General features: G+C 42.8%; 1 protein-coding gene across 1 annotated transcript; it reads left to right on the forward strand.

The window, feature by feature from the left end:
* Positions 1–8,024: 8,024 nt before the first annotated feature.
* On the forward strand, positions 8,025–21,855 carry LOC309548071 (hydrocephalus-inducing protein homolog; the record flags this gene model as incomplete). The annotated part of the gene is made up of 18 exons (XM_082248040.1): positions 8,025–8,102; positions 8,669–8,867; positions 9,013–9,112; positions 9,541–9,640; positions 9,712–9,880; positions 10,051–10,265; positions 11,228–11,348; positions 12,395–12,599; positions 14,374–14,609; positions 14,808–14,959; positions 16,228–16,417; positions 16,819–16,918; positions 17,121–17,369; positions 17,518–17,660; positions 17,739–17,951; positions 19,489–19,649; positions 19,994–20,079; positions 21,800–21,855. The coding sequence occupies exons 4-18, from the start codon at positions 9,579–9,581 to the stop codon at positions 21,853–21,855; spliced, it is 2,358 nt and encodes a 785-aa protein (XP_082104166.1). The 5' UTR covers positions 8,025–8,102; positions 8,669–8,867; positions 9,013–9,112; positions 9,541–9,578.
* Positions 21,856–22,160: the final 305 nt, after the last annotated feature.

Raw genomic sequence — 22,160 nt, forward strand, 5'->3', positions numbered from 1 at the left:
TTATTCTTGCCAAAATAAAAAATGTTGCCTATAGTTCTACTTTAAGATCAAATTCCAGCCTAAACCTAACTATTCTTTAAATGTCCCCTCCCCCTCCTATTCTGACTAACCTGTGTAAAAAGATGTCTATATTTACCTATTTTTTTGCCTGTTCTGGTCTGGTCACATGATCCGGCTCCCCTTTGTCAGCCAGCGGCGGCTGCATTGAAGAAGAAAGAGCGCTGATAATGGCTGGGACATGGGAGCCTATGGGTGATGTCACCGCTCCCAGGTATTTCCAGCTGTTGTGGAGTGCTCTCTCCTCTGCAGCCAATGCTGGCTAATACAGTGTATCACATGATCAGAATAGAGCTGGTAGAGTAAGTAAGTATACAGTATATATCTTTTTTACACAGGTTAGTCGACATGGGGGTGGAGGTGGGGAGGGAGCAGTTTTAGGACTAGTTATGTTGAGGCTGGAAGTCTACTTTTTTTGTCCCTCATAAATTTACAAATTAATGCAAAACAATGCTTCCACCTGTTTCTTCTTTGAATTTGTCTTTAAAAATTCACCCCCTATGAGGATAGGCAAACCTAAACCTATGGCATGGGAGCCAGGGTGGGAACGTGGTGTAATTTTTAGTGGCACTCTGAAGAACGTCACATGATTGGCACTCCAGAAGACCAAAGGATCCTCCATTGGGCCTCTACTTTCTACAAATACAGCGCCGCTACCGTAGGCTGTAATGGACAGCTGACTAGGCTTTGAATTACAAAGCTTGCCCCACTTCACCCACAGCCTACCCACCTCCATGATGTTTTGAAGACTTGCCAGACATCACTGACGATCAGATGCTGGCACTCCTCCCTTTACCAGCCAAGGCCCATCTGCTTCTGTGGGAATTGGCTGGTAAAGGGAGGACATTGTTAGATGAAGACCCCTGGCTTGGTATATTTAAACCTCAGTATAGTATTTGTTCTCCCCCAATCTGTTGTGGTGATGGCCTCTCCATTATGAGATGTGATGTGGGAAATGTAATTGGGGCTTATTTTCATTATAATTTCTTTGTAATTTTTATGTATTTTTTAAAACCAGCAAGCAAATAAAAGTAGTAAAAAAGTAAGCCAACCTCCTATTTAAAACAGTATATCATACATTGTAAAAAATTACTTGTTTTTATACCCTCCTGGCACTAGGTAGTGGTCACTAAACTAATGATAACACATAGGACAATCTGTACTTGAATCTGTCTTTATATTTTTATCTTCTTTCTCCTGATAGCTCCTTGAAGGCTTTGGACTAGGTCCCTCTGGTCCTCCAGTCCCACCTCCATACATCTTCTCAGTGATCCCATACCCAGACAGGAGAAGACCGCCTGTTGACCAGGAGACCCTTAGCCCCTTCACCTTTATAGCAGCCTCCCCAGATGACCCCAATGTAATTGTTGAAGAGAAGAAGGATGCAGAGCTTGAGCCGAACCCGGGTTGACCATCTCAGCATTAAAGGTAAGAAGGAAGCTTTACCCCTCTGTCTTTTTTGGTGGCAGAACAGTGTAGGATCCCACATTCCAGGAGAAGAGATGTCTTATGGAAATATTTTGCTGTATATGAGGAGCAGACTAAACAGATGAAATAGAGAGTGCCTGTGAGTTATTGTAGAGGTGTTAGGTGTATATATGTAGTATAGATCAGTAGATCTTTCTCTTATGTGATTGCAGGATGAGCAGGTGACACCTACAAAGAGTCGCAGCAGGAAAGAGAAAGGTGGAGACACAGGCCGAGAGAGCCAGAAGGACAAGCGGCGCTCCTCTTCTCTCCGCAAGAACCAGCAGAACCAGGACAGCCATTCTCCGCCACCACCGCCTGGTGCCAGGACACCCGTTTCTGACCAGGAGCTTAGCAGCCTTGCAGGAGAGACCCAGCAAGAGAAAATCCAAAAGTAAGATGATGTTCTGTTGGTTTGATTTCCTTTTTGACATTCTTGATTCTTTGACACTGTCAGTCAGCTCCAACAAAGCCCCAACTCAGACTATTCTACAAACTCTGCCTTGATCAACTTATAAATTAATATGTGAGGCCTGAAAAAGAAGAAGTCCCACCCTCTGAAACACGTTGGCTGTATCTGACGTTCAATAAGAATTTTATACGAATGTCTAAGCACATATTTATAGTTTGATGTTCTGATGGGCGACTCTTCTATTGTGATCAAAGAGGCAGCAGCTTAAGACCTGAACCAGATCTACAACAACATACTATTAGAACTGGCTTACCTCCACTATGGAGAACACCCTCCATTTGCATTTACAATAAAATAAATTCTCATTACTTCTGGTCCAGCTCTATCACACATCTATAAATATGTTATATTTTTGTAAGAATACAGCAGATGTGTCATACACCTGTAGCACTGTCCCCTTGAGGACTGCTGGATTTCACACTTACGGGTCCCCCTGGGTTACCATTAGAAACCTTGACATTAACAGTCTCTCACTTTCCTTCTTGGCTCATTCAATAAACAGTCCAGGGGTATGTAGTTGTTTTTGTGTTTTATTGATAAATTAGGGATGGGAGAAGGGAATAGAGGGATACTCCAAATTACCTATTGAGGACTTCTATTTCTTGGTACAGCCAGGCTGTTGATCCACCTTGCCACTGAGGTGAATTTAGCTTTAAGTCTCTTTTCCAGATGACTTGATGAACTAAGTTTATCTTCAGGACACTCTCCTTAGTATCCTCTTTCTTGGCTGCTGACACCCGTCCACTGACTATCCTACTCCTGGGGTGGCCCCCCTCAGGTCAGGCCCCTTGACACTATCCTTTGTACTCACGGTCCTGTTTACCAGGATCTCCAGTGTCTCCCCCTCAGTCAGCTCTCCTGGATCTCTGGGTTCAGCTCCATTCCTCTGGCCCTCAGGACGCCCTCCTGAGGCCACGTGCCACTGCTACAGAGAAGGAGGCAGCCACCACCCTCCCTTCCAGACTCTGCTCTCCAGCCAAAGACCCTGCAGCACATGTGCTCCTGGCTTTTATACAGTATCTCAGAATGCACCGAGACAGCCTGTCTCTGCCAATCACCAGGACTGTATCAAAGCCTATGCATCCATTGGTCAGGTTTCCTCCCACTGTCCAACATACCTCCCTATTGGACCAGTGTCAAACACTCTCTAGACAGAATGAATCGCATACTGAGCATGAATGAATCGCATAATGAGTAGAGCCAAAAACTATATTCTCTCTCTAGCACCTACCTAGGAGGGTGTTACACACCATAGATTAGCAAATAAATAGATATACAGAAAAAGCTGTGATAATACCAATATAATTTTCTAAGTAGCATATGGGTGACTTCCCAGTCTTGGCTGACCTCTATATGCAGCAGATTGTGATGTATTGATCAAATGTCAATGTGTTATAATACTTATCTCTGTACTGATTAATGTGTTGTAAATCATCAGTGATTGGCAGCTGCTTGTTTCAGTCCCCAGCAGCAGAGTGTAAATAACATGACCAATGTAGAATAGATGTCCCCAACCTCTTAGGCTGCTTACCGCCAAAGACTCCACCCTAATTCCATAAACCTTTCCCTTTACCTGAATGAATGAGACCACACCGTGCTTGGAGTTAATTGGCCACAGCAGCCTTTTTATTAACCCTTTTTAACTTAAAATTAACATAAGGAGAAAAACATTCCTTAAAACAGAAACAAATCAGTCGTTAAGCCTGTTGGTCTTTGAGGCACCCCCAAATAATTCCAAATCCTGCACTGCAGGACCTGTGCCCTGATAGGCCTCCAGCCGCGTCACCGGCTCGGAGACAACCCACTCCCCGCAGTGCCACCATTTTAAATTCCATTTAAACTGACATTAAATGGAATGCACCATAGGGACCCATACCAACGATGAGTCCCAACCATACCCTTATCCTAAACTGTTCACCTCCCCCGCCAGCAAAGACCAACAAAACGCCAAGCTGCCATGACAAGCATAAATAACCCCCGAAAAGGACAGAAAGCACAAAAGACATAAAGCAAAAAACATAATACTTGTATAACCACAGCTTCTTCTTCTTTCGTCCGTTGATCTTCACTGACCTCCAACTCTTAGGGGCCACCCCTCCTAACTGTACCTCAACCCCTCCCAAACCTAGTCCACCAATCCCTGAATCCCCCCAAACCAAAACAACTTAGTTTAACTCATACCTGCCCTGTCTCCCCTCTTCACATGGTCATGTCTGCCCTGCGCTATTTTTTTTTTTTTTTTCGCTTCGGGCCTTGCTGTAGCATCTTCTTCTGTCTCCAGACTAGGGTTGTTCCGATGTGTGGTCCCGGCTGGAGGACAAGTCCTTCTACGGCGCATTTATTTTCAGTCCAACAATATTGGGAACTTTGACCAAACCCTCAACTTTGAGCTTGTTGGGACCCGGCGCAGGTATCAGCTGTACTGCCGTGGCATCTGTTCCTTTCCTACAATCAGCCAGGACCCAAAGTAAGTGTAAATAAATGGGAGGACCCACAGATGTCATTCACATGGGGACATATTAACCTTCACATCATCGTAATGAACACTGTAATATTCTTTTAGAATGATAGATAATTCCTTGTAAGGATTCTTACATCCATGAAAGGGTTAAAGAGTTAGTTCACCTTTACCAAAAACTGCTTATGCAGGTAAGGGGCACTTGTACATCAAAACAAACTGTGCAGCTTTGACCAAAGGTAAACTAGTTCTAAAGGCTTGGGTGTTTTTGTACCTTTAGGCCCCTGTTCACATATAGGCGTTTTTGGGCGATTTTCTGCTCTAAGCCTCAGCTCTAAAAACACCCAACAAGACAAATTCCATTCATTTAAATAGCCCCTGTTCACATCTGAGCGTTCTGTCCCTTTAAACAAAATGCCCGTTGCTCAGAAAAGTACATGAGCTTCTTTTTTGGCAGATTATAGGCGTTTTACTACTTTTCATTGGTCACTCACAACGCCTATACAAATATGCTGCAAAAATGCTCTAAAAACGCCAGAAAAAAAGGCCTGTAAAAATAGCAATGCCTAGATGTACACAAAGCCTTATGCATTCTGTAAAAAAACACCCCACTAACTAATCCCCCCCCCAAACACTTACTTGGGCCTGTCAACAATCCAGTGCAGCCTTCTCTCCCCTCTCTTCCTCTTCTCATAGGGACTTGGGCAGCAGCGTGAGCCATTGGCTCCTGCTGCTGTCAGTCAAATCCTGTGACGAGGTAGTGGAGGATGGGGCCTGAGCTGCGCTTTCTGTGTCAATGGATATAGTCCGTGGAGCTCGGAAGCTAACCCGCCGATGGGCCCCCATAGGCAGCAGCTTTCTATGGGAGCCCACAGAGAAGAGGAGCCAGGAGTGCCGGCAGGGGACCATAGAGGTTCAGGGCCACTCTGTGCAAAACCATTGCCCAGAGCAGGTAAGTATGTTTGCTATTTTAATAAAAAAAATGCAAATTCATAAACATTTTAAATAATGCCCTTGCTATAGGTGAAGGCCAATTACGTTCATCCTGAAACCTGGCAGATGGCATCATCCCAACCTGAATTGTTGCTAGGATGTTGCTAAGCCGATTCAAACCCCTTTTTCATGCGTCACTGTAGATCTGAGTTCAGCGATGCTGCAGTGGAGGAGAAAGTGGGCCACACATGTGCGGGGGTTTGAGAGCTCACTCCTGTGTTGGTGGGGGTAAGCAATAAAGGCTGAGAGTGTCTTAGCAACATCCTAGCAACAAGACTGGACAGGATGATGCCATCCCTTGGAATATTTTTGTCAGGTTTTGGGAGGTACGGAAATGGCCTACAACTATAGCAAGGGTATTATCCAACTTTAGTCAAAACTGCACAGTTTGTTTTTATCTACAGGCATCACTTACCTGCATAAGAAGTTTATTGGTAAAGGGGAACTAATTCTTTACATTTCAGGAACATGGCTGTAATAATAACTGTAGTTTTCTTCAGTCTGATATATGTGAGAGACATTTCTCGTGTGATGCTGTTGCCTATTAAATAACCAGGTAAATGGTTACTGCTATGATTTTCAGAATCATTTTCCCCCACCGGAAGAAGGATGCCAAAAGTGATGAAATTGTGCAGAAGAAGTTCATGCTGAGCAGCGGCACATTTGACTTTGGGCCTCTGTTGCGTGGGAAGAGCCGGGAGAAGTGAGTACAACAGATTGCTACATTTTGATTGGGAAGGTAAATGGTAATAAGCCCAGGGTAGGGTCCTATGGCAACACTGTGGCTCTGTAGTGGCATTATGTATGTCAAGCTGTATAAATTATAGGAGGCTTCTAGTAGGAATGAGTGCATTGACCCCCATCACAGACTGTGATCTCTACCGCCCTCTGCAGGTATAAAGCAGGACAGTACCCAGAGAACATGGAGAAACTCCCCATCTATAATGCATCACCTATGGAGTCCGAGGTGACTTTCTGCTTCCAACATGATGTCAAAGCTGCTACCTTCATACTGGATCCACCAAGCATGATGCTGAGACCGGATGAGAAGCAGGTTTTATATTTTCTATGATATCCAGCTCTTATGTAGCCTAACCTATATATAATACACTCCTCCCTGTAAGTATATGTAGTGTAGGTGTACTGGTTACCATTTTTCCATTATTATTTATTTCCTCTGGAATTCAGAGGGTAGATTGTTGAATTCATGTGTGGATCTCTTTATTACTGTTTATTCTTCCCGTTTGTTATCTTTGAATTGCATTATCCCATCTGACCTCTGTGTAATGAGTGAAACTGAAATTTCTCTCAGCGGGCAACAGAAAAAAAGTAACAAACTAGTCACATAGAAAATTGAAGGCCAGCCTCATTAAGGCTCTAACCCCTCCCATCTCACGGATGCTCAGTTTTGTTTAGTGTCCTTAGTAGAATGGATGTCTAAAATCACTATTATTACATTTTTGGTAAAAATCGCTTTACTTATTCGTACTGATCATATAGGCAGCCTACTCCAGACTGCTGTACTTCTTATCCATACTGACCATAAAGATGGCCTGCTCTGGACTTCTGTACCGCCTATCCATTCTGATCATATAGGTGGCCTACTCCCTGTGGACCATATAGGTGGCTTGCTCGGATTGCTGTACTGCTTATCTATGTTGATCCTATAGATGGCATACTCCAGACTGCTGTGCTACTTATCTGTACTCACCATACAGACAGCCTGCTCTTGATTGGTTATCTGTACTGACCATAAAGACGGCCCACTCCAGAATGCTGTACTGCTTTTCTATACTGACCATATAGATGCCTTGCTCTGGACTGCTGTACTGCTTTTCTATACTGACCATATAGGCAGCTTGCTCTGGACTGCTGAACTACTCATTCATACTGACTATATAGCCGACCTACTCTGGACTGTACTGCATATCTGTACTGACTGTATAGACAGCCTGCTCTGGACTGGTTATCCGTACTGACCATAGAGATAGCCCACGCCAGACTGCTGTACTGCTTCTCTGTACTGACCATTTAGATGGCCTGTTTCAGACTGCTGTACTGCCTATTTATTGTGACCATATATATGTCCTTACTTGCAGTGCTGTTGTAATCATATAGTTGGTAAGCTCTGCATTACTGTACTCCTTTTCAATACCATATAGGCAGCATGCTGCAAACTGCTGTAATTGTAATATAATGGGGTTTATGTACTAAAGATAGAGAATACAAGATCAGGCTCACTTCTGCATAGAAACCAATCAGCTTCTAACCTCAGCTTGTTCAATTAAGCTTTGGCTATAAAACCTGGAAGCTGATTGGTTTCTTTGCAAAAGTGAGCCTGATTTTGCATTCTCCAGCTTTAGTAAATAAACCCCAATGTGACTTTCTTTGTAGGTGTTTTCAATAAACAAAAATTCAGACAGACACAGACCCCATCATGAACATTGCTCTAACCCACTATTATTAATGTGTTCCCTTCTAGGAGCTCTCTATATGGGCATACCCGACTGCCCCGGGATTGGTTGAGGATAATATCGTGTGCTGCATTAAGGACAACCCTGAGCCTATCATATTCCACTTGTGTTGTTGTGGCGTACGTCCAGAACTGGAACTAGACCGCAAGCAAGTTCACTTTGAGAAAATTCTTCTGCATCGGTAAGACAACTGAGGGCCAAATTACCAATGTCAGGGGCCCTAAGTTACCTTTGTGTAAATGGGGACCAGCCTTTGCTGGGTGTGATGTTGTTTGTTTCTGCCTTTTGCTGTTGTGCATCAGGTTTTCTGACTTCAGGTGATGTACAGCCATCCTGCATAGTCTAGTGATGTACCATTATCTTGTATTCTGTCCTCTCATTATGTGCAGTCATATTGTATTTTGTCCTCCAATGATGTGCAGTCATTTTGTATTTTTGCCCTCCTATGATGTGTAGTCATCTTGTATTCTGTCCTCCAGGGATGTGCAGTCATCTTGTATTCTGTTTTTCAGTGATGATCATGTAAACTCATCTTGTATTCTGTCTCCCAATGACGTACAGTTATCTTGTATTCTGTCTCCCAGTGATGTGCAGTTATCCTGTATTCTGTCTTTCATTGATGTGCAGTTATCCTATATTCTGTTCTTCAATGATGTGCAGTCATCTTGTACAGGTTTCTAACTGTATGCGTGTTGTACATGGATTTTGCATGTCACATTCTCATTCTCTGATTTGCACATATAACAGGAAGGACACCAAAACCATCTTCCTGACAAACAGTACTTTCCTGCTGGCAGCATGGCGTGTGACCGGCCTGGAGAATCTGGGTAATGACTTCTCTGTGTCGCAGGATCAGGGCATTGTTGCCCCTCGATCAGAGTATGGATTGCAGCTCCACTTCAAAGCTGCCAAAGCCACAAACGTCAAGAAGTTTATTCGCCTGGAGGTATTGATGCCAACTGATTTCTTGAACTCTCCTGTGTATTCTTTGTGCAGGGGTCTCTGTGTTTCTTTAAGTTTATTTCATTACTTGATCTCCTGAAGATGAAAACCTCTCAGTTGACTCAGAATGTTTTGTCCTCTCCCTGCAGGTCTCTGATGTGGAGAACATTCTAGGAATTGTCCAGCTGGAAAACATCCATGTGTTTGCAGAATCGTATGATGTGTCCCTGGATATCAGCTTCCCAAAAGGTACCCAAACGTCACCATTCACATTTCTAAATTATCAAACCAGACATTACATGTACACTCTGGGCAAATCCAGAATATTTCCATACTGTGTTTTGTATCCGTGTTATATCAGTAAGTGACTAGGGCAACTTCTGATCATCCAATGACCTCTCCAATCTGTTCTCCACCTTTACAGCCTGCACTCCATCTCACCCTTCTGCCCTCCACCTCTTCCACCTGCCATCCGCCTCTCCTACCTGCTCTCTGCCTCTCCCAACTTCCCTGCCCCTCTCATGCCTGCCCTCCATCTCTCCCACTAACCCTTTCTCATTGTGTAAAGTGTAGCTCGGCTTCCTAGATTGTAAGCGCTTTTGGTCAGGGAACTCTTTTCCTCTTGAGTCCTGTATTTCCTGTAAATTGTATTCGACACATATTTCCTCATCTTGCAGGCACAGATGGTGGATTGGATTTTGGGGTGGTGAAGGTGATGGATGAAGCTAAGCATAGCTTGTCGCTGAAGAACAAAGGCAAATATGAGATTGGCTTTAGGTGAGTGTCTCAGACTTTTGTGGCTCCTTCTTGCAGATGTGTCAGAGTGTAATCTCCTTTCCTGTCCACAGTTTCTCCCTGGAAGCCTCCACTCCCGGAATGCCTGATCTGAACTCCATTTTCACCATATTGCCCCAGAAAGGAACGCTCAGCCCCAATGACCGGGCGACCCAGGTACAGATTGTCTTCCAGGCCAAGAAGGAAGTGCAGATTACAGATAAATCCATCTTGAAATGTCAGGTGAGTAAATTTATGTTGGACTCTCTCAGCAGATTTCTTTTGGACTTGCTCAGTAGATTGATTTTGGACTCAGTAGATTGATGTTGAATTCACTCAGTAGATTTATGTTGGAATTGCTCAGTAGATTTATGTTTGACTCCATCTGTTCCTTCACTTCAATTTCAATGCAGGTTATTGAACCAAATCTAAGTGAGGGTGGTGAAACAATTGCGAGTATCCCCATCCGATTGTCTGGCACATCTGCTTTCTCCAAGTACCGTCTAACGCCATCCTCTGACATCAACTTTGGTGCCATGGTGATTGGCGTCCGCAAGCTTCATTCTTTCACCTTGGAGAACTGCGGGCAACTGGAGTTTCGTTACAGCATCAGCAAAATGATCGGGAGGTGATGATCCAGCCTGCTAAGAAGGGGTAAGGCGGGGAATGGCCGGTGTATAAAACATGAAATCATTGTTGCTCCTACAGATGCCATGGACAATTAAAAAATAACCTAACCACATCTATTTAGCACATAGCTAGTCTATATAAGGATTTACTAAATTTTTGGTCATGTACAGATCCTATTGAGGTCATGCACAGGGCTCATAGAAGACATAGATGGTGCATAGGTGGCTTGCACAGGACCCAGCCATCAAAACTGCAGACAAGAAATGAGGATAAAAGTGGAACTGTTTTCTATAGCAATCAATCAGGTTTCACCTGTCATGTTTTGAAAAAAATTCAGGCTGGCCACTGCGAGTAACAACTCAACCTTTGTGCGCAAATTCTTTTCTTTAGTTTTATTGGGTAAGCACCATAGAGTTGACGCATAGAGAATGAGCTTCATTAACTTTTGTAAGCCTTTTTTTAAATGTGTCCTCACTGGTCCTAGTTAGTAATAATTTATAATGACCTTGGGGGCATCATTTAATCCATAATGGATTCATTAAAAAGTACCTAAATGGTCCTCCTGTATTACTCTGCAAAGCATTAGTCAGATTGAAGGGGGAGGGGCAGCATTAGAGCCAGTCACCCTATGTTGCTTGGTGTGACAATCTTACCAGATTGCTGCTCCTTTTTCATTGTCCAGTTACAGACTGGGGGCGGGTCCTGCACCAGGCTTTGCTCCTCAATTGCAGAGTAGTCTGCGGAAAGGTCTTAGGAAGGGCGGTACCCAGCAGTGCTCCCCAGCTGGGGTGTCTGGTTGACAGGTACGCTTGAAAAGAAATACAAATCCTTTGGCATGTAAGAGTTTCCATATACTGTATGTGTTGCAACTGTGCATTTAGCAGTTTTTTGGAGTTCAGCTTTACCCATTTGAAAGTTTGGAGGAGGTCCCTTCTAATGATTCAACATCTCTGTTTTCAGGCTGGCTCACAGCATGAAGAGATCTCGATCCCGGGAGGGTTCTCGATCCAGTAGATCTCTTGCGTTAAGTAAAACCAAGCGCTCCGATTCCCAGCTGAGAGAGACAAATGTTTCTGGACAGGTGAGCTGATATCTGTGTGGTTGTAAGATAAGGTGAATGACACATTATACAGAGCATTTACCAGCTCCTTAGTGCAGCTTTTCATCCTTGTCACTCGGACCAGTGCTCTTATGCCTGGTACACACAATGAGAAAATCAGACGAAAAATACCGCTTTTGGAGCTATTGTCCAATAATTTGATCATTAGTACACAGCTTTTGAGAGCCGATCACATTAGTTTGTGCAAAAATATCCGAAGGGACAAGCACGAAAATTTTTGTCGTCTGATAATAGAACAAACAATTTTCGTGTAATTAGTATGGTGTTTTTATTTAAAAAAAAAAAAAAAAAGACCATGCATGCTCGGAAATGAAAGAATACATTACAATACATTATATTACATCCCTTCCGAAGTTGTATTCTGTTGTAAGAGAATTTTCAGAATTTTAGCAACCTATTGGTTTTCAATATGAGACTAGCATGTAAAAAAAAAATGGACAATCATTTGTCCGATATGTGTACATGATATGTATATATGCTACACAATGGAAACACATTCACTTGAAGAAGATACTATGGACAGCAGTGATGTCTCATACAGACCCTGACAAGCATCAATTTGGCACGAAAGGTGTAGAGACCAGTGTAATGGACAAGAGTGGGGTGGACAGGACTGATGTAGACGGGATCAAAGTGGATAGGTGCAGGGTGGACAGAAATGGGGTGGACAGGACTGGAGGGATCAGGAGTTGGGTGGAAAGGAGTGCAAGGGACAGGAGTGGGGTGGGCAGGATCATGGTGGACAGAAGTGGGGCTGACAGAACTGGAGTGGACAGGAATGGATTGGACAGGATCATACTGGACAGGAGTGGAGTGAACTGGATCATTATGGACAGGAGTGGAGTGGATAGAATCATGGTGGACAGGAGTGGGATTGACAAAAGTGGGGTGGGCAAGATTCTGGTGTACAAAAGTAGGTTGGACAAGATCACACTGAACAGAAGCGGGTTGGCTTCTGTACAGAGGGATCCAACTTGTCTCATGCTTGTCCCATGTCCGTCTTTCAGGCACGCTTTGCTTTGGGCATGTTCATCATTTCACCTGGCTTTGGAAACCTTCCTCCAGGGGGTCAGCAGGTGATCAGTGTGGAGTGTCTTGCTGATCAGCTCGGGAAGAGTGAAGAATTCCTGGCTATAGATATATCTGATCGGAACCCAGAGGATCATCCTAACGGAATCCCCTTCCGACTGGTGACTGAAGGATGTATTCCAGGTAAGGCTGATCCCCCTCCCCTCAGCACACTATTCTTATTTATCATATTGATAATGCTTCCTTTAGGTGAAGCTGTCTGTCATACACAAGTCACTTGGACTATGTACTGCATACAGCTATACATTGCAATATTGTGACTAAACACCAGAATGGACAATCCATTCCATATGTTGAATGCACACCTGCACGAACAAAGCTTTCTATATTCCAAATACACAGCTATAAGAACAATCCATTCTACAGTATATTCCTAATACAAATCTGTATGAATAATCCATTCCATATTCTGAATGCACATCTGTATGAACAAACCATTCTGTATTCTAAATGCACAACTGTATGAACAATCCATTCTTCAGTATATTCTGAATACACACCTGTATGAACAATCCATTCTACAACATGTTCTGAATACACATCTGTATGAGCAATCCATTCTAAATTCTGTAACACTGAGTTATGAAATTCTCTATTTTCTGGGCTGCTGTAAATAGTCATCGAGTAATACCACTTAGAGGCTTCACTTTAATTAGTATGTAGAGCTGAGAAAATATACAAAGTATATTCCACGCGCCAAAGAGTTTCAGGAATGGTTGATTTAATTACTATAAAAATTAATAGTTGGGTGTTTATAAACTCTAGCTTGAAAGAAAATGAACTTAGCAGCCGCTGTATATGTAGAATGTAGTATGATATGTATGATCTCAGGAAAAGATCAAATACAGCGCTTGCTATGAACCATAGATACCAATATGTCTATACTCTATATCTGGTGTGTGTATTACCAGTGTAAAGATATGACAAATATCAAAACATCAAATTATCAAAAAGCATCAGAATAAATTCCATCAGTTGATTGGTTTTGCAAATCAGTGCAAAGTGAAAAAAGCATAAATATATAAAAACAAAACCAATTCAGTAAGTGAAGAGTAAAAAAATCACTAAAAAAAGTCTATATATATATATCTGCCATTAAGGACATTCTACCTCTATCAATTTGGAGCACAGAAGTCACCTTAATATTTTGGATAACCCTTCCTGGTTATTTATATATATATATATATATATATATATATATATATATTTTATTAATGTGGAGCACAGCAGTCACTTTATATATTTCGGACAATTTTTCCTGGCTATTCATATATATATATATATATATATATATATATATATATATATATATATATATATATAGACATTCTACCTCTATCAATTTGGAGCACAGAAGTCACTTTAATATTTTGGATAATCCTTCCTGGTTATTTATATATATATATTTCATTAATCTGGAGCACAGCAGTCACTTTATATATTTCCGACATTTTTCCTGGCTATTCATATATATATATATATATATATATATATATATATATATATAGACTTTTTTAGTGATTTTTTTTACCCTTCACTTACTGAATTGGTTTTGTTTTTATATATTTATGTTTTTTTCACTTTGCACTGATTTGCACAACCAATCAACTGATGGAATTTATTCTGATGATTTTTGAAAATTTGATGTTTTGATATTTGTCATATCTTTACACTGGTAATACACACACCAGATATAGAGTATAGACATATTGGTATCTATAGTTCATAGCAAGCGCTGTATTTGATCTTTTCCTGAGATCATACATATGATACAGTATGTAGAGCTGCTAGCTTACAGAGTATCGACTCATTGTAAGATAGACAGGACCACTTTATATAAATGTGTACTTTTGTCATTGTTGTGCTCTGTATGATCCTCACTCCTTGTTCATTTCAGGATTTGTCACAGATGACATCGGCAGCATATTTGAGGAGCACAGGATCATTGGAGATGCCAGGATCCTCCAGCGTCTGCCGCCTTTGCAGTCCGGTGGAATTTACGTGAAGGACGAGAATCGCTTTCTGTTTTGGAACGTCATTGTAGGACAGACTTCCTGCGCCCGCTTTAAGATCATCAATAGCGGGAAAGTGGCCTGTGATGTGACCCTGAATGCCAAACCCATGTCCAGTAAGGTACAGAAGTTTTGAGTCGGTGATGGTAACATGAATTCCTCACCAATCACCTTTTATTGTTCTGATGGAACATGAATCTTCTTGACTGCTTGAAGGTTAAATCACTTGGCACTGGCCTATTCAGTTATCCTGTATGTGGATGTAGGGAGGATCTTATGTCAGCACTGTATGGTAAACTGGCCACTCTTCTTCCTCTAGTCCACGGCTCGGATCACTGACATCTTCGAAATCCAGCCATCGCGGATGACGGTGCCGAGTCACAGTCATAGCTTTGTCACTGTGTTCTTCACCCCCCAGAGTATGCAGATGTACCAGTGCTTCTTTGAGGCGGCCGTGGAGGGGATGCCAAGGTATAAAGCAATCTGCCAAACATGCTTCATGTAGTATGAGGTAACATGGAGGATATGTCAGTAGAGCATAGTATTTCATCATATAATGCAACATGGAGAGTATGTCAGGCAGGAGAGCACAGTATGCTGTAGTATGAGAAATCATGGGGAATGTGTCAAGAGAGCACAGTATATTGTAGTATGAAACATCATGGATATGTCAGGAGATCACAGTATACTGTATTATACAACATCATGAAGAGTATGTTAGGAGATCACAGTATACTGTGGTATGAGACATCATGGAGAGTATGTCAGGAGATCACAGTATACTGTAGTATGAGACATCGTAAAGAGTATGTCAGTAGATCACAGTATACTGTAGTATACAACATCATGGAATGGAGAGTATGTTAGGAGATCCCAGTATACTGTAGTATGAGACATCGTGGAGAGTATGTCAGGAGATCACAGTGTGCTGTAGTATGAGACATCATGGAGAGTTTGCCAGGATACAACAGTATACTGTAGTATGAGGCATCATGGAGAGTATGTTAGGAGATCACAGTATACTGTAGTATACACAATCATGGAGAATATGTTAGGAGATCACAGTATACTATAGTATGAGACATCATGGATAGTATGTCAGGAGATCACAGTATACAGTAGTATGAGACTTAATGGAGAGTATGCCAGGATACAACAGTATTCTGTACAATGACACATCATGGAGAGTATGTTAGGAGATCTCACTTTACTGTAGTATAAGACATCATGGTGAGTATGCCAGGAGACCACAGTATACTGTAATATGAGACCTCATGGAGCGTATGTCAGGAGAGCACAGTATATTGTAGTATGAGACAACATGGAAAGTATGTCAGGAAAGCACAGTGTATTGTAGTATGAGACATCATGGAGAGTATGTCAGGAGAGCACAATTATATTGTAATATAAGACAACACAAAGAGTATGTCAGGAGACCACAGTATACTGTAGTAGATGAAATGACCTGGAGGTAACCAGGATAAAACCATCCTGGCTTTAATCCAACATTAGCTTAGCCAAATTCCTCTGAAGACTCCGTTACATTAGAAACACAGACATAAGTTGTGGAGTGAAGGGTTTGTAATTGATTTGAGGATCTTCAATGGAAAAACCTAACGTGATGCTTCTTATCTCCCCCATAAGTCAGTATTGTGGCAATCTCAAATGTTATGAAATGTCATTGTGGGTTTGTGTCCTTGTCTTTTGTATGAACATTTATTTATTTTCTCCATCTTTAGTGCTCTTTCCAAGTCCCAAAACTTGACCTTTGACATCTGTGGGGAGGGCAACCTTCCCCGGGTCACCATCTTACGCCCCATACTGCGCAACAAGCATGGAAACCCTGTCCTACTTTTCCAAAGACTTCTGATTGGTCAGAGCCACCACCTCCCCCTTGTTTTAAAGAATGAAGGATCTATCCCAGCCCAGGTGACTGTCCTACCGTCAGCACTGTACACACACACTCTATTTGTAGTAATGTAACAGCTGGATATAAATTTTGTATTACACCTTGGGGTTGATTTGCTAAAACTGGAAAGTGCAAATCTGCATAGAAGCCAATCAGCTCCCAGTTTTATTTTTGTCAAAGCTTAATTGAACAAGCTAAACTTAGAAGCTGATTGGCTACCATACCCAGCTGCACCAGATTTTGCACTCTCCAATTTAGTAAATCAACCCCCTTATGTTATAGTGTCTTGCTGTGCAGCACAGCAATGATACACAGTGTGTTACAAAGTACGATACCCCTTTATAATACATTGTAATAGAGGAGAATCATCCTGGTGTCTTGTGTATGTATTCTATCAGTAACTGAATTTCTCCCCTGACAGCTGAACATTGACTTACTTGAATGTGGGCAAGTCTTCAATTTAAAACCAAAGCCCAACACACACTGCATCTACCCAGCCTGGGGTGAGGGAGGAGAGCCAGGTGAGAAACCATCAGCTACCCTAAATGTTGTGTACTGTATATTTGTGTGAAGTACAGCCATTCTGAGTGATTGTGTATCAGTGTGGAGTATAGCCATCCTTAGTGCTGTGTGTATATCAGTGTGTGTGTGTGTGTGTGTGTGGGGGGGGGGGGGTGGGTTATAGAAGTTGTCTTTCATCTCATGTTCTCTTGTGGCCCATAGGGCGCCGGCCACATACCGCCTCACTGATCCTTCATCCAGGGGAAGTGGCAGAATTCAATGTGATCTTTTGTCCCACTGAGCCACTGCGATGTGAGTGCGCCTTGCAAATGTCGGTGCTGGACAATCAATATGAGAAGACCAGTGTACAACTAGTGGGGGAGGGTTACTTGGAAGACCTGACCCTCGACAATATCCACAGCCCGGGAGGACTGTTCACCCCTGAAGGACAGCTGGATGATGGTGTGGAAGGTAAAGCTTCAATTGTGAATGAGTCATTAGGGATGGTGAAAGCCGGTATATCAGCTATCACATTGACATAAAGAAAGAGCCATGTGTGAGTGCCCACCATACCTTAGTGCCCTTTTTATAACTGTAATTTTCTGTGTTTATGTAACAGCCACCCGGACCGAGCACGTTGTTTTTGGGGACTGTCACATCGGTCAGCAATACCAGGTGAGATTCACCATGACAAACCGCAGCCTTACGGACACCATGAGGTTTGAGTGGCCTCAGGAGGCTCCTCTGGACTTCTCCCCTCAGGTATGATATGAAGGTGTCACAGTGCGGTCACCTGCCATAGACATGAGATAAAGGAATCACTGTTTATCCTGCCCACAGGTTGGACATATCCATGCCGGCTGCACCAAGGATGTGACGCTCACTATGAAGTCTGATGTGGCTGTGATACTGGACAAGTCTCCGATGAAGTGCAGAGTGTGGCGGATCTCGTTCCCACTTCCCGTGGACCAGATTCCAGACTGGGATGACAGAATGAGGACAGTGAAGTGGGTGGATGGAGGGAAAGGAGTGCAGCGCCCAACCAAAAAGAAGGTGAGCTGGGAGAAACCAAAGTGAGCATCCATTCTGACAGTGACATGTTGGTGGGAAGAGACTTTATTCATGTCAAGATGTGAAGTTATCAGAATTTATTGTACAGAGCCATTTTCACATCATGGAGCTTTAATAACCTTACTATCTGAGCTAAGGTCTGCAGGGGGACAGGGCAGGAGGCAGGGTTAGACAACAGCGAGGGACCAGAAAGAGAGCTGTAATATTGCCATAACACTGCATTGCTAGCTACAAACTGGATGACTTTAGTACAACTCTGATCAGCTGGGACTGTCTTGGGAAGGAGAAGCAGTGAGTAGAATTAACAACAGTGGTAGATTAATTTCCCACGGCTCTGCTTTCACCTAAGGCTTCATTCCTGCAGCTCAGTATTACTTACCAGCTTATTGTCAGCTAGCTATGCCGATTATGCTTTCTGCCGATATAATGATCTCATCAGCCTTTTAACCAGCACTGTCCAACTGTAAGAGCAAAGCGGCATATTGAATTGCAGTGGATGGCAAAAGCAGAAACAGTGTCCGCATGCGTTGACGGCTTAACTATTATTGATGACACATACAGTATATATGCTTTCTGCTTGCTAAATGCCACTAACATTACTAGTGCTTGAATAACTAACAATCTCTCTCTCCTTGGATTCAGCTATAATGATGCATTCTTTCCCTTTGCATTTCAATGATACATTTTATGGATATTGAATTACTGCTTCACTACCTGAATAGGTCAACTAGCTTGAAAGTCAAATTTAAAGGAGTAATTTCCCAATTTTGATATCCTGTGATATCTGCATGTGGTATCTATATTCTACCATTGATGTTGGAATTGTGCGACAATCCTGTCTATTGCAGTTTATCTACATCAAGCCTATATGTTTTTTTGATTGCCATTATTAGCCATACTGGATTAAGCGCACTTATCCAACTACTGGATAAGATCCATGAGTAGCTACACTGATATTCCCTTATCACATTGGGTAACAATCCAGATTTTTTTAATAATCTTGTGGTATGTATGATGTATTAATGTTTGTCCTTTGGAAGGTTTAACCCGTAAGTGGATGACTATCCACATATATTTATAAAAATCTCAATAAACATTTTTGCATACTAAACTGCTTGGTAAACTATTGCCTACTATTAGACAGTCTGTCTTTTCAGCTGCCATTTTTTCTTAAATTTTACTTAGTCCCTAGGTAATTACCACACCTAAATGGTGTGTCAGTGAGTATCCAACCCCTCGATTGCCTGGTGGTTTTCACCTTTTTTCTTTAGACAACACCAACCACAGCAGTCATGTCAACTGTCCATCATACTGGAGAATCTCTGGTACCAGTGGGCAATAGGTTCCTTCCTGAGAGTATGGGAGCCAAACAGTCATAAATTGGGCAGTTCTGAGGGCAGCAGTGGATCTGTGATGGCAGGATGAATGACTGCATGTCTTTGGTCAGAGAAGTGCTTTGGTGTGGACAGCGGGGTTCCCTTGGAGCAGTACAACTTCAATAATAGACATCTGTCTGCAGGTGATAGAGACAGATCAGGAACCGGCACACACACTTCTGGATGATGGGTCTCGCCAGGTGGAGCTGTTGGTGAGCGCTGCTGTGGACTATGCTCAGTACAAGGCCAGTTCTGCGGACATCCATTTCCGAGATACTCTTCTGTATCAGACACTAGTGTACAAGTGAGTGCAGAGAGAAGCAGAGACCTTTAACAGGAACTGACTTCTTTCTTATCTGTGTGCAAAAACTGACCTTTTTCTATCTCTGTGTGCAGGAACTGACCTCCTCTCTCTATCTCTGTGTGCAGGAACTGACCTCCTCTCTCTATCTCTGTGTTCAAGAATTGACCTCTTTTCTATTTCTGCATGCAGGAAATGACCTCTTCTCTATATCTGTGTGCTGAAACTGACCTCCTCCCTATCTCTGTGTGCAGGAACTGACATCCTCTCTGTCTTTGTGTGCAGGAACTGACCTCCTCTCTATCTATGTGTGCAGGAGGAACTGACCTCCTTTTATCTGTGTTCAGGTTCCTCTTACAGAACAGTGGTTCTGTCCAGCTTGAGTTCTCCTGGCAGGTCCAGATGGAAGGACAGAGCAGAGCCATGGAGAAGGGTAAATGGACATTGTGAAACCTTGCATATTAAGCTGCTGGTGATGGGTGGTGCTGCATTGCTGTCTATATAATCGCATGGCCATTATAAAGCTTACTCTTCTGAAGATTTTTACCTCCAAAGATGGCGATGTTGGTGGAGCTGGGGGTGACTTAATTATTTTGGTCAAGTGAGACCACCAACATGATGAACCGCCATTACCTGACTAGACAAAATATAAATGTGCTGTGAGGGAATTGCAGAGATTGCACAGAGATGTGGGATGTCTTGTGTAGATACAACAGTGGGCAGCAGTGAGCTTCTCTAGGACCAGATAACAGCGTGTTCATTCTATTTTTACATCTCAATCAGAACATTTAACCAATTTCCATTACTGCAAGTTACAAAAGACAAATTAAAAAAATAATTTACCATTGGACTCCTCTATACTCCCTATCAACTGCTGGGATTATACTGAAACAGCCAGATAAAACCATATTGTCTGTCCATCTTCATTTATGAAGAACTTCCTGTATTGCCAACATCAACCAGACACAAACCTCCCTCCATTATTCTACAGCAGTGGTCTCCAAAATTACAGCCCGGGGGCCAGATGTGGTCATTTGCTTGCTTATATCTGACCCTTGAGGCACTATTTCATCCACTGATACCAATAATGGGGCATAACCCCCCCCCCCCCCTCCACTGACACCAGTGAACGGGCACAATTCCTCCCACTGGCACCAATGAACGGGCACAATGCCTCCCAATGATGGGGCACAATTCCCACCATGATGGGACACAATTCCTCCTACTAACACCAATGATGGGGCACAATTCCTCTCAATGACACCAACAATGGGGCACAATTCTTCTCACTTGCACCATTGAATGGGCACAGTTCCTGCCAATGACACCAACAATGGGGCACAATTCCTCCCAATGACACCAATAATGGGGCACAATTTCTCCCAAGTTTTTACCCATAGACGTTGGGACCTTTTCGACGTCAAATGGCCACAGTCTGGCGCTCCCAAAGTCTGAAGGACAGTAAACTGGCCCTTTGTTTAAAATGTTTGGAGACCCCTGCTCTACAGCAGTGGTTCTCAAATCCAGTCCTCAGGACCCACTAACAGGCCAGATTTTAAGTATTACCTTGGGGAGATGCAGACTGGAGTATTGCAATCACTTAGCAGCAAATTATATCACCTGTGATGTATTTCGGTTATCTTGCAAACCTGGCCTGTTAGTGGGTCCTGAGGACCGGAGTTGAGAACCACTGCTCTACAGGACAGGATCTGAACTGAGTCTTTGCGGTGAGACAACACAGACAGTTTCCTATTTCAGGCACCATGATAAATGAGGCCAATTCATTGTATAACACAGTGTTTCTCAACTTCAGTCCTCAGGGCATACTAACAGGCCAGATTTTAAGTATTACCTTGGGGAGATGCAAACTAGAATACTGCAATCACTGAGCATCAAAATATATCACCTGTGATGTATTTCAGTTTTCTTGCAAACCTGGCCTGTTAGTGTGCCCTGAGGACCAGATTTGAGAAACACTGGTATAACACACTCACTTTGCTGTAGATGGTCATATTCCTGTATGTACAGTATTATTGGCTGTAAGACAACACATATAGTTTATGTTTCAGACACCTTGATAAATGAGGTCCATTTATCGTATACCACACACACATTGTAGTATTTGGTCACATTCCTGTACGTATTGTTGGCAGATTCCCTGGGCAGTTCCAGCTGCACTTCCAACCACAGCCGTCCTTCCGGCGCCTAATGCCCCATACACACGTGCAGATTATCTGCAGACTTTTGTCTGCAGACTTACCAAAACCATATAATATGAGGTCACACCTAAACACTTTCAATTTGTATGCAATCCAGCAGGCCCTTGCACTACATAGAAAAGGTAAGTCTGCAGACAAAAGTCTTCAGATAATCTGCACGTGTGTATGGGGCATTAGAGAGCGTGACGTCTATGCTGTCTATGGGAACAGATTCATCCCCGTTCTGCATTCAGCCAAACGCTGGCTACATACCTACTGGGGACAGCTAGGAGTTTCTCATTAAGTTTTCTCCTGT

This window comes from Pelophylax lessonae (genome assembly GCF_965119305.1).
Source record: "Pelophylax lessonae genome assembly, chromosome: 2".
NCBI classification, from domain to species: Eukaryota; Metazoa; Chordata; class Amphibia; order Anura; family Ranidae; genus Pelophylax; species Pelophylax lessonae.